Source organism: Dipodomys spectabilis, unplaced genomic scaffold, assembly GCF_019054845.1.
Source record: "Dipodomys spectabilis isolate Male_0828 unplaced genomic scaffold, ASM1905484v1 ptg000145l, whole genome shotgun sequence".
Classification (NCBI taxonomy): domain Eukaryota; kingdom Metazoa; phylum Chordata; class Mammalia; order Rodentia; family Heteromyidae; genus Dipodomys; species Dipodomys spectabilis.
In genome coordinates this window covers 23613816-23627643 of record NW_024870822.1, presented here as the reverse complement: position 1 = coordinate 23627643, position 13828 = coordinate 23613816, and the positions used below count along the sequence as shown (strand labels likewise).

Below are 13828 nucleotides of genomic sequence, written 5' to 3'. Positions count from 1 at the left end.
GGGCCCGACAGGTCTGAGGTAGCCTTAGTAGCAGGAGTTTGGGTGGTTGCCAGCATCTTGTTCTTTCTCCCAATACAGCTCACCCAGGACATATATTTTTTTTTAATAGAAAACTATAGATTCTTCAATGGCAGTGATGTGCTCTGACAGCTGGCTGTATCACTGCTGGAGTTCATCCACTTGATTCTGGTGCTCTACTTTGTTGGTCAGGTTGTGGATGAAGCAGATTTTCAGCTTCTTCTTGGGAACCTGTGTGTCTATCTTCCTGTCCCCAGACATAGCATGCATGGTTCCAGCTCTTAGGGAAGAGGGCCTAGTGCTATAGCTTTATCTGGCATTGGGCTGCCAGGTTGGCCAGGTACTCTTAGTGAGCCTGCTGCTCCTGCAGCTGCCAGCCAAGTTTTGCCTTCTTTGATTCAGCCACTGACAGAGCTTCAAGGCAAAAATCCCACATGGGTTGTCTATATCCTCTGGACAGTTACATCAGGTGGTTACCTCCTTACCCTTTCTTCTTTGCTCAGTCCTTCACCTTTCCTAGAGAAAGCTCAGGTGGGCCCACAGCTGCTCACTGTTGCTCCCAGGCACTTCAGTGTGTCCTGTCACTTCTGATGCATGGGTCTGGTCCCCCAATGGGCTTTGCACCTGTTCCTGCTTCAGCTGCTCCAGCAGCTGGGTGTGCTGTTGCAGGGCCTCCTTCTCTGAGGCCTGATGCTGATCGGAGGCCAAGTGCTGCTCACAGGTGATTCTGACCTCCTGAAGCTGGGCCAGTGACTGGTCATGTAGCTCCTGCGGATTCTGACCCATCTGACTCTCCCCCCCCCCCCCTTTTTTTTGGTCAGTTGTGGGGCTTGAACTCTGGGCTTGGGCGCTGTCCCTGCGCTCTTCAGCTCAAGGCGAGTGTTCTACCACTTGAGCCATAGCACCACTTCCGGTTTTCTAGTGGTTTATTGGAGATAAGAGTCTCACAGACTTTTCTGCCCAGGCTGGCTTTGAACTTTGATCCTCAGATCTCAGCCTCCTGAGTAGCTAGGATTACAGGCATGAGCCGCTGGCACCGGGCCCATCTGACTCTAACTCAGCAATGTCTTTCCATTCTTTTAACCTCTCCTCTAGCTGGTCCAGCTTCTCCTACAGATGTTTCTTTGCCTGCTTCTCTGAGTGTAGGATGCTGGTGAGCTCCACCTTCTCACCATTCAAACTATGGAAAGCATCATGCAGCTGGGCCAGCTGATCTTTCAGCTCTTGGTTGTGCACAAGTGTGTATCTTATGGTCTTATTTTTCCTTCCCATTGTTTTAAGGATCTTGTATTGATCCTCGGCATGCTGATTCCATTCCTCAGCCACCTTCTCCAGTATCCACAGCTGCTGCTGTTGTTCCAGATTCTGGAGACTGAGGCTCTGGCTTTCCTATATCTGGATGTGAAGTTGTTCTTTCAGGTTCTTTAACTCCTGCATTTGGTGGGCCTAGGCTGGCAGCTGCTGTTCAGCCTGAGATGGTTCCACAAGGGTCTGTGGGAAAGGCAGCTCTGCCAGCTGCTTTCTTAGTTCCAACAGGTTGGTCTCTAGGTCCAACACTTACCTCATCCCTTGTTCTTTCTCTTCTCTCCGTTGGTTCATCTGCTCCAAGAGCTGCAAAACCTTCTCCTTTCATGTGGAACTCTTCACCTCCAGGTCCTCTGCAAAGTTCTCTCTCTCCAACTTTAGTTCTGCCACCAACTTTTTCATGCTATCTAGTTGTCTTTCCAACTCTGCATTCCTCTAGTGCTTGTTGTAATCATGAATTTTGATCTTCATATTGGCCTTCTGTGTGAGGAGCACTTTCAGCCTGTCCTGCAGCTCAGTGTTCTCTTCCTCCAGGTTGTTATAGCTTCTCATCTTTTCCTGGAGCTGAAGCTTCAAGTTATTCAGGTCTTGAATGAACTCTAGGTTGTCTGTCTCATTTTGCGTGGTGGAGACTGCAGACAATGTTATCTCTAGCTCTGTGATGGCTGCTGTGAAGCCTGCCTGCTCCAGTTTTTTTCCACTGGCCACTTGTTACATGTGGGCCAGGGCAGACTGTAAAGCAATTTTTTTCTGAAACCAACATCTGTACTGATAGCTTGTGGAGCTCCAGCTCTGTTTTCAGTGTTTTCTTTTTTTTTTGGTCGGTCGTGGGGCTTGAACTCTGGGCCTGAGCGCTGTCCCTCAGCTCTTCAGCTCAAGGCGAGAGCTCTACCACTTGAGCTACAGCGCCACTTCCAGTTTTCTGGTGGTTTATTGGAGATAGGAGTCTCATGGTCTCTCCTGCCCGGGCTGGCTTTGAACCGCGATCCTCAGATCTCAGCCTCCTGAGTAGCTAGGATTACAGGCGTGAGCCACCAGCTCCCGGCTTGTTTTCAGTGTTTTCTGAATACAGGCCATCTTCTCATTCTCTTTCTCCTCTTGATCCTGCAGGTCTTTCTTTTCCTGCTTCAGCTGTTTGATCTTACTACAGAGCTACTGGTTTTGTATTCTACTGGAGTCCAGGGCAAGCACCAGTTGTTGGTAGCACCTTTCTAGACTTTCTGTGCTTTGAGGACATGTGACTAGCTTCTCTGACTGTGCCCAAGGTTGGGCAAGACTCAGGGTCAGTGTGGTCTCTGGTTGCTCCCTCAGTTGAATTATATTCCCCAGTGGTGTTGTCTTAGGGTTCCCTCCCCTTTTAGTTTTCTTCTTTTTCTTGGATTCTACAGGTCCATCAGGACAACTCCTCTGCTGGTATTTTTGTAGTAGTTTCTTTCCTGCAGCTAATTTTTTTTGTCTTGTTTGCTCAGACATCCTAGCACTGGGACAGAGAAGATAGGGAGGTGACATTCCCAGGCTCTCTGAAATCATCTCTAGTTTCACAATTACCACCTACTATGTCTACTTCTTAATGTATCTCTGAAACCACCTTGATTCTCTCTCTCACCCAGCACTTCTACTTCCCTTAACTGCTAGTAATGGTGTAATTCAACAGAGGAATGAATATCAGTGCTATTAGGCAGCATGGAGTGTGGGTATGGCCTCAATTCTTGTATCCCATTGGTCAGAGAGAAACATGAAATAGGAGGCATAGACAGAGTGGAGACACATTGAGAGCTGCTCCTGTAGCCCTTCCCCCATACAGTTCTGTCCATTTGGGTTGGGGGAAGGGTAGGACTTGCTTTTGCTGGATAGTTGCACTGTTTTACAAGTCACCTTTCCTGGCTTCCATCACACAACTGTGGGTCACCAGAGTTTCCACCAGGCTTCCAACTGCCCTTCAGGAAGTAGCACCAAGAAAAACAACTATCTGCTCACATCCGAAGCCTTCCAGGTCTTAACTCCATGCAGAATTAGCTCTATTGCTCTGACCATATTTGCTGACACTTGTATTCTAATCAGAGAGCCACTGAGGTTTCATAATGGCCTGATATAACCTGTTCTTCCCCAGTCCCTGTGGGACTGAAAGGTTCAAGGACATCATGGGTCCAGGCTTCTCTCCTGGAGTACTGTCCATGCTGCATACATAGGCCATGCATAGCACAGCACATGTTCCACACATTTTGGCTGGTGATCTCAGAGGATTCAGAAACACAATTATGGGAGGAATGAGAATGTCTGAGAATTTCATGCTGTTGCTGTCCAGGAGTATGTGAAAACCAACCAGAACACAAACAAGAATAACTTGCAGATGACTGAAAACAAATCTGTTAGCTGAGCAGTCAGCTAACCAGCCTCATCCAAATGACATCCAGTATATCCAGAATCCAGGTTCTGGGGCAGCCCTCTACCACTCCAGAGCCCTTGGACATCTACTCAGCATTGGAGTCAGCCTAGAAATCAGCATTTTTAAAGAAAGCGTCACAGATAATTAAAAAATGCAGCCACCAATGAAAGCCTAATTCTTTAACTTTATAAAAGAGGAGAATCAAGCCCAGAGAGGTTAGAAGAGTTACTTAAGCTATCAAGATTGGTCAAGAGAAATACAAACTTGAGTGTTCTGACTTGAAGTTCATAAACAGACTACAGTGCTTTTAGGATGATTCAGAATAACTCTAGATAGAGCATGTTATTTCTAATAGGGAAGGCTGTACAGAATAATAAAAATAGAAAGAAGTTATGGGACTTTAGTGAATGAAAGAGAAGTCTGCTAAAAGGGAAATGGGATTAACTGAAATGGGGAAAGAGAGAAGGGATTAGTTAGTACAACCCTGTGATACTTTGCACAGCCTACCAAAAGAAGAATCATGTATCTGCAAGACTGTAGCTTTATAGTTAACTGAAGCGAAGGAACAGGTTAAATACAGAAAGCTAGAGCAACCAATCATCAGGGGATGTATCTAGCAGGTAGATACTATGATATCACTAGGTCAAAATATTCTGCTTCATGCAATTACAATTGTTTTAGCAAATAAACTCTTGCTTTACTGATTAGACGATACCCTTTGCTTGTCAAAAACAAATCCATTAAATCATCATTAGCTTTGGCAGTCAACACGATCTTCCTCTGCTCCCCCCCCCCCCCCAATCTGAGTCGCTAAAAGCTTATTCTGAGCCAGGTTCTGGGTGCATGCCTATAATCCTAGTACCCAGGAGGCTGAGATCTAGGGATGGTGGTTTGAAGCCAGTCAGGTAGGAAAGTCCATGAGATTCTTCTCTCCAATAAAACTACTCGGAAAAAGCCAGAAGTGGGGCTGTGGCTCAAGTAGTGGAGTGCTAGCCTTGAGCACGAAGAGGCTCAGGGACAGTATCCAGACCCTGAGTTCAAGCCCCAGGACCAGCCTACTTCCCCCCCTACCCCCGCCCCCCAAAAAAAGCTTATTCTAAAATGATCTGTAAATATGTGTACACAAACTATAAGACAAAACAAAACACAACAACTCACATGTCATACAGGTATCCACATTCTAATGACATTTACAATTAAAGCATACCTAGCTGGTCATGGGGTGTCCCTCTGAAGAGAATTCTGTATGTGGTAAGGAACAAGGCTCCTTCTGCTGGCAAGAGCTGAGGACCCCCAAGAAGACCTCCAGTGGCTTCTTCTCTGCCATCAGGGTCCAAGAGGACTCGAAGACCTTCACATACAATTTCTTCTCCTGGCAGGAGAGCAGGCCTAAGAATCTTAGGCTAGGTACATAAAAAGCATTTTGTTAGTAAGTGGTTGTATAAAGGGTTATGAATACCATGCTTCTTGAACCTTTCCTTCATTTAAAATGTAACTCTTGTGGGGTTTTTAGCACTTAGGTCAAGGTTATCTTTCATTTGTGGACCTAAAAATCCTAAGCCAGACTTCCCAGGTAACCAAACAAGGGAGATTTGAGAGGAAACAAAGTTTCTAAATCCAAGTGTGAAAAGATTATTTGCAAATTACTTGTTAAAGAGTAAAATCACTGAGAAATAACTCAAAAGTTGGACAATAGACCACTCTGAAACCTTTAATGACCTATCTATGTGTGTTAACAATGTTCTCAGAGTATCTTTTATCTTAAGTTAAAAATAAGGTTGTAAATCAGTATATTGTAATCACAGTTTTTGGACAAAAATGGCTGTGATATGAAACTGTTAAAGATGAAGATGGGGAGAAGGCAAGGAGGACTATAAAAACTTTTGTACAACTTATATTTCTTTAATGCTTTAACTTACTATAAATAGTGCTGTGTATAAATTGAGAAAATAAATATTTAAAATGGATTTGTTGGGCTGGGAAGTTGGCTCAGTGGTAGAGTGCTTGCCTTGCATGCATGAGGCCTTGGGGGTTCGACTCCTCAGCGCCACATAAGCAGAAAAAGGCAGAAGTGGTGCTGTGGCTTAAATGGTAAGAGTGCTAGTCTTGAGCTGAAGAGCTGAGGGACAGCGCCCAGGCCCAAAGTTGAAGTCCCATGACTAACCAAAAAAAAAAAAAAAAAAAATTGTTCTTAAAAAGACCTGTCTTTGGCCAAGTAATGAACATATATACATGAGAGATCGGATTCAGTATCCTTTGTATGAAGAAGCATATGATATATTCCTGTTAAGTGATTAGTTTTTTAAAAAAGCAATAAAAACCCCACATACAACAACATTATTCTTTGTTAGCTCTAGGAAGCTTAAAGATGAATGTAAAATCAATAATAATCATTTTCTTAAATTTTTGATAAAATTTTTTAAAAATTGTTTTTCTCACTTTTCTGTATTCTAATCTCTCTTTTGAATTAATTTGTTATTGGGGTTCTGAACTCAGGAACTCATATGCATTTTACCACTTGAGCCATATATGGACCATGATCCTTTTATTTACCCTCCTGCATACTTGAGATGAAAGGACATGTATATGCTACCACACCCAGCTTATTGATTGAGATGGGGATCCTACTAACTTTTATCTAGGCTGCTCTGATCTTCCCTATCTCTGCCTCCCAAGTAGTGGATTATAGGTATATATCATTATTTAAATTAATTTTGCTGGTACTGGGGCCTCAAACTGGCTTAGCTGGTGTTCTACCATTTAAATTGTATCTTTATACATCCAGACTAGTTTTTTGTTGATTATTTTGGAGATGGGAGTCTTGTGAACTTTGCTGTCCAATCTGGCTTTGAATGACTGTTCTATCTCAACCTCTTGAATAGCTAAGATTATAGTAAGTTTGAGTTACTGGCTCCCAGCTCTGAATTTATTTATTTAGTCAGTCCTAGGCCTTGAACTCTGGGTCTACTGCGCTGTCCCTAAGCTCTCTACCAGTTGAGCTACAGCACCACTTTGGCTTTTTCTGTGATTAATTGGAGATAAAAGCCTCATGGACTTTCCTGATCAGGCTGGCTTTGAATTGTGATCCTTAGATCTCAGCCTTCTGAGTCACTAGGATACAGGAACAAGCCGCCAGCACTGGGCTCTTAATTTATTTTTTAATACTTTTGTTACATAGGCAAGAGGAAGATCCTAAACTTACTCCATGCATTAGTATCAAATAATCATCTAAGGGGCTTATTTTAAAATAACAGATTTGTACATCTCTGAGTATTCCAATTCAGAAGGCTGAGGTGGGATTCAGGATTCTTTCTCTGAATTTCTAGCTGTTTGTCCTAGGTAGATTCAGGAACCTAGTATTTCTGTGGCAATTGCGTGCGTGCGTGCGTGCGTGTGTGCGTGCGTGTGTATGTGTGTGTTAGAGGAAGTTACAAGCATCAAACCTTAGGTTGGGCTTGGAAGTTAGAATTACTCATAACTTATTACCTGCTTATAAAAATGGGTCAACAAAAGATTATTGTTCTTTTGCAGAATACAATAAGATATACTGTTGCCATTTTAGTATCTTTTTTTTATAAGGTTCTACATGACAAACTTCTCTCCACATTTAATGTACTATTAAAATTGTATCTATAAACTGGAAGAGGTACTTTCTGGAGCATAACAGTCTATTGCTTTTTTTTGGAAGCGAAGTTAGACCTTAAAAATTAACAATTTGGAATAATTACCTTCTGTATAGGTGGAAGTCGTCTACTCTCTCGATGTACTGCTTCTAGAGTTTCAATATGCATAGCTACAATTCCTAGGATGAATTAAAGTATTCAAAATAAAAGCACAAAACAAGCAAAATAAAAACAAATTCTAAATATATTAGAATTGAAAACTAATAAAATTTTGGGTTACTCACAAAGCTAAACATGCTGGGCGCCAGTGGCTCATGCCTGTAATCCTAGCTACTCAGGAGACTGAGATCTGAGGATCGCAGTTCAAAGCCAGTCCTGGCAGGAAAGCCCATGAGACTCTTATCTCCAATAAACCACTAGAAAGCTGGAAATGGTGCGGTGGCTCAAGTGACAGAGTATTTGCTTTGAGCTGAAGAGCTCACAGACAGCACTCAGTCCCAGAATTTAAGCCCAACATTGTGAATATAATTTAAGTTGTACACTTAAAAATAGTTAAAACGGCCAGGTGCTGGTGGCTCATGCCTGTATTCCTACTCAGGAGGCTTCGATATGAGGATTGCAGTTCGATGCCAGCCAGGGTAGGGAAGTCTATAACACTCTCCTATCCAATTAGCCACCAAAAAAAGCTTAAATGGAGCTGCAGCTCAAGTTGTAAAACACTAGGCTTGAGCTTAGGGACAGTGCTCAGGCCAAGTTCAAGCCACATTGCGCGCACACGCACGTGTGCACACACACACACACACACACACACACGCACAAAAGATGGTAAATCTTGTTCTGTATTTTATAATAAAAAATAACAATCATAAGATAAATAGTATGCATAAATTACCTGGTAGAAAGGTTGTTGTAGGTCTTATGTTAGAACTCTGTCTTTCTAATATTTGCAAAATGATTACCTGGTATCATGCAATGAAGGCTCTTGATGTGATCCTGAGTAACTCCACTCTCTGTGCAAACCTTGTCAATAAATCGGGTAATAAACCGCACAACAGAGTTGGCAATGTCATTGTTCTCTGAATCTTCAAACCCACTCTCTGTATCATAGCTCTCAGCTACACTTCCTGCAATACTAAGTCAAAGAAAGAAATCATGGTCAGAACACATGCAACAAGTAATTACTACATTATAATCAACAGAATATTAAAATTTGCTCAAACAAATAGATACTTAGGAGGAAGGGCTAGCTTAACTTCATGGCTCCTATAAATGACAATGTAAAATATCATGTTGTATTTGTCTACAATTATGGTTTAAATATGAATATTACTCCAGAAGGCTCGTAGTATTTTTTGGGAAACAGGTGACATTTAAGAAGAAATCTAAATAAGGAGGTGATTCTGTGGCTATTTCAGAAAGTACATTCCAGATTGAGGGAATGAGCACAAAGGCTGTAAGGCAGTACTATTCTTGGACTAAGATGAGTAGTAGCAGGGAGGCCAGGCTGGTTAACATAAGAAATGATGGGAAATAAAGTCACAAACATAGGCTGGGCACAAATCCTCACAGGCACGGCAAAGGCTTTTGAGTTTATTTTCAGAGAAATGAGAAGTTGCTGGAGGGTGGAGAGATAGGGTTAAAGACATAATTAGAGCACCAGTGGCTCACGCCTATAATCCTAGCTACTCAGGAGGCTGAGATCTGAGGATTGCGGTTCAAAGCCAGCCTGGGCAGGAAAGTCCGTGAGACTCTTATCTCCAATAAAAATCACTAGAAAACCGGAAGTGGTGCTGTGGCTCAAGTGGTAGAGCGCTCGCCTTGAGCTGAAGAGTGCAGGGACAGCGCACAAGCCCAGAGTTCAACCCCCATGACCGACGAAAAAAAAACCCCAAAAAACAAACAACAAACCAAAAAAACATAATTAGGCAGTTCCATAGATGAGATGAGAAATAGGAGGGATGAGAAACAATGACTTTGTCAAGGATATTCTCATTGATAATTTTTCAGAGTGATTTCCATGAACTACTTTAGCAGAATGTAACTGAAGGGCTAGATCAGTAGTGGGTGAAACTTTTTTTTTTTTTTTCCAGGTAAGGAGTAGGTTTATTCATCGTTCCGGCTGGCACCAGGCCATCTTGGTCCTCCACGCGGTGGGGAAAGTTATGGGAAAGAGAGCTGGGAGAGCTGGGAAAGAGAGAGAAAATAGCTAGAAAAGAGAGAAAAGAGCTAGAAAAGACAGCGTCTGGGAAAGGTGGGAAAGAGGGAGCTAGGAAAGAGAAGGAAGCTGGGAAAGAGAAGAGAAGGAAAGAGCTGAGAAAGAGCTAGAAAATAGCAGAGAGCTGGGTGAAACTTTTGAAAACTATATCAGTAAAGGGTAAAGAGCACAGGAGTAGATTTAAAATGGGATGAGGTGACAGTCTTTTTAATAAAGAAGACGTAAAGAAAGTCTAAAGTGGGGAAAATGGTTCATAAAAATTATATACAACAATATTTGCCCAAAATGCTTTCAATTTTCTGATAAGCCAAGACTGGCCCCAAGAAGAATAGGAAGAAGGTCCCTGTGTTCACATTTTGGTACCTGTTTGTGACAATGCTGTTGCTCCCACTTTCCCAGTCGCCTGGTGCAGATGCTCTCAGGAGCTTGTTTTTACTTGTATCTAGTGGAACTAGCAGGTTGACCATGAGGTTTGCAAAATGGATGGCCTGGCTGAAAACAGTGCTTTCCTCATGTTGCACCAGCTCTTGCTGAGTTGACTTGCTCAGAGTAGGCCAAAGGCGTAACTGCTCAGCTGCCAGGTCCATTGCTGTCTTTTCATGATACTGGTTATCAGGAAGCCTGTCCTAGGGAACACAGCAATGAAAGAGAACATCTATCACTTCACTTAAAAAACATGGAAAATGTTTTAAATCTACACCTTCTCTTTGGTATATTTTATATGCCACTATATATTCTATTTTCAGAGTATACCAAGAAAATATTTAAAAATCAAGAAAATTGATTTTCTAGAAAATTACAAAAAACTTGTTAAATTATCAGCAGAAATCAAAACTCATAAAGAAAATGTAACAACTACCACAAACAAAACCAACTCTTTCCCACATCCAACCTGCCTTCAGTGGGACCAGATAGTAAAACACAGACAGATGTTCCTGATTGTTTATACTTCACTATATTTAGTCAACTCTACCCGTCACATAATTTGTCAACTTAAAGGTCCTATAAATGCTCATGTACAAATGCTCTGGTATGTAGCATTTACTAAATCATATACTTCTTTTCTGCTCTTTAAGACAATGAGATGGAGTAATCAAGGTCACAAAAATATATTGAGATTTCTTTGTAGATGTGAGAGCCAAACATTATCATCTACATTACTGGAATAAGCAAGTGACTATGGGACTTTAAAGAGAGGTTATAGGCTGAAGAGTTGAATAATAGCAATCTACATACACATAGCATTTTATAGCTTATAAAGAGTAAGGCATCTATCTATCTATCTATCTATCTATCTATCTATCTATCTATCTATCTATCTATCTATCTATCTATCTATCTATCTATCTATCTATCTATCTATCTATCTATCTATCTATCTATCTATCTATCTATCTATCTATCTATCTATCTATCTATCTATCTATCTATCTATCTATCTATCTATCTATCTATCTATCTATCTATCTATCTATCTATGACTCAGACAGACTTCTTTTTTTTTGTTGTTGGTTGTGGGGCCTGAACTCTGGGCCTGGGCGCTGTCTGAACTCTTCGGCTCAAGGCTAGCATGCTATCACTTGAGCCACAGTGCCACTTCCAGCTTTTTCTGCTATGTGGTGCTGAGGAATCAAACCCAGGGCCTCATGCATGCAAGGCAAGCACTCTACCAATGAGCCACCTTCCCAGCCCCCTCAGACAGACTTCTTAAAATGGAAGACACAGCAGCTTTGTGAATGCTTTTGAGAAATGTTGATATTAGTGGTACAGCTGTCCAATATATTGTCAAAAGTACCTAATTACTTCTGGAGCATGATCTCAGCCCAACAGACTTTTTATATCTGTTAGAAGTTACTCCTTAGTGGAACTGTGGCTCAAAGTGGTAGGCTGCTAGCCTTGAGCTAAAGAGCTCAGGGACAGGCACCAAGGCCCTGAGTTCGAGCCCCACAACCACCAAACAAACAAATGAAGAAAATAAAATAATTTTTTAAAAAAGAAATTACTCCTTTAAAGGGCATTTGATGGTTTTTGTTTGTTTTGGTGCTGTCCCTAAGATTTCTTTGCTCAAGGCTCTACTCTTTAAGCCACAGCCCCACTGCTGGCTTTTTTGATGCTTAACTGGAGATAAGAGTTTCACAAACTTCCTTATGTGGGTTGGCTTTGAATCAAGATTCTGAGATCTCAGCCTCCAGTAGCTAGGATTACAAGCATGATCTATTATTGGCCAGCTGCATTTGGTGTTTTGAAAGAAAAAAACATTTAAATTTCACATTGAACTAAACAAATAAATATAGTATAGTACAGTAACAATATTACTATAGTAACAATATTAGAATGTCAGTGTTATTTATTATTGAAGTTTCTATTCTTATTTGAATGGACTAAGTATAAAAGAGTACTAGACATAAATATTTGAACATTACTATATATTTTTGTTAGATACCCAAGATAATTTATCTTATATAAAGCTAATTTAAAATGAAAGATGATACATATTATGTAGAATTAAAAATTTTATGGAGAATTTTTAAGTATATCAACATCAATAATTAGCATTTTAGGAAGCTAAACTTTAATTTATAAAGGTAATTATTTCTAACAGTTATTATTCTAACACTTAATATGTGCCACATATTTTTCAAAGAGCTTTTACACATAGAAAATGTGAAAAATCTATTATTTTTAATGAGGAAATAAGGTATAGAGAGATAAAATGAGTTGTCCAAGACCAGGCAGCTAATAAGAGACATTTAAAACTTTGAGAATATATTAACTTTTTCAAATTAAAAGCAGTTTTCTTGATTTTTAAAAATATTTTCCTGATTTAAATATCTGTAAAAATATAGAAACATATAGAATGTTGTAAAGAAGACCTAAATATTGCTGGCATAGGAGTGTGTGTGTGTGTGTGTGTGTGTGATACTGGGGTTTGAACTCAAGACCTCATACTTGCTAGGGGCCAGCACTATACCCCTGAATCGTGACTTTAGCCCTAATTGCTGACAAATTTTAGAGCAGAACTAATTTTAATTGGTTCTGTTCTTTTCTTTTCCAGTGTTGAGAGTCAAACTCTGAGCTTTGTGCATGTAAGGCAAGCACTCTATCACTGAGCTACATCCCTAGCCCTCAAACCGATAAACTTTAATTTGACTTTTCTTCATGGAAATAAATTGCATAGAAATACAGTTTAGAAATATACTTAGGCATATTTTAGTTTTCTTTTTATTCAATTTCTGGCCATTGTTTTATTAAAACACAATAAAGTAATTCTTGCATTAAAGAACTATGTTAAGAGGTTATTATGGAAAAATATGTCAGAATTAATAGAAGAAAGGGCTACCTACAGCCAACCCCTAATATGTTGAAAGGAAGTGGTTGCATTTCCCACATCCCTGAGATAGCTACATAAGGTTTCCTTATAGTCAAATCTTAGCCTTGCCCAAGCACCTTTCTTTTCTTTTCTTACCTTTTGCTTCAGATGTGAGACATGATTGTCTTCCTTTGCTGAGAGATACAGAGAACGAACCTGTTCCTGCACTGCATTGTAAAAAGTTGTCTCCCAAAACTGCTGATTTGTCCAAATAGGGTGGTCCTGTACACAGGTGTAAGCAAACTGGCTGACTCCAGGAGCAAGTTTCTACAAGGACATACAATATCTATCACCATGGAGCTAGCAGACTAATGACAGTTCACAAGGTCACAGGTGCTACATTTAACCACAGAAGTGATCAAAGGCTTACTAATCAGCATTGAACTCATTTTTAACTGGCCAGTGTGGACTTTCTATTAAATCCTTTATAACCATAATTACTTCCATTTACCAAAATAGGCATTTTAAAAAACAGCTAAAAATCGAATTTATGAATTAGAGATATATGAAAAGTCTTGCGCACAGAGTAGGCAGTAGACAATTAGGAGAACTAGAACATAATCATTAAATACATCACAACCTAAAAAATTAATTTTAATTTTCTTTTACTTTTATTTAGAGTACTTTTGTTTCAGAGCAGACTACAGTTTAGACTAAATTAAAAAAAAACATTATTAAGTTAGATGTCAGAGAACTTACAGCTTAGTTTTCTATCTGGAATGAAGAATTAGCTTGAAGGTTTAAATTATTGCGTAAGGCAATGTAACAATTATGTCAGTGGCAGAAATGTCTTTCAGGTCCAAGCATTTCTGGTTGCAAAGCCTCTGTTCTTTTTACTCTACCAAAATGATCTTCCAAAAAGAACTTCTTGCTTTAGGGCATACTAAACCAAAAAGTGGAATAGACACCAG

The 13828-nt window shown here is 40.4% G+C and overlaps 1 protein-coding gene across 3 annotated transcripts in view; it reads right to left on the bottom strand.

Annotated features, from left to right (window-relative positions):
- The window catches only part of Sbf2 (SET binding factor 2), a 306050-nt gene that overhangs the window by 64711 nt on the left and 227511 nt on the right, over nt 1-13828 (bottom strand). For all 3 annotated transcript variants that reach the window (XM_042691358.1, XM_042691360.1, XM_042691359.1), the window contains exons 18-22: nt 13014-13184; nt 9911-10173; nt 8292-8464; nt 7438-7511; nt 4917-5112 (exon numbers count right to left, since the gene is read on the bottom strand). In XM_042691358.1, the coding sequence (XP_042547292.1) occupies nt 4917-5112; nt 7438-7511; nt 8292-8464; nt 9911-10173; nt 13014-13184 (877 nt within the window). The remainder of the gene's footprint in view (nt 1-4916; nt 5113-7437; nt 7512-8291; nt 8465-9910; nt 10174-13013; nt 13185-13828) is intronic.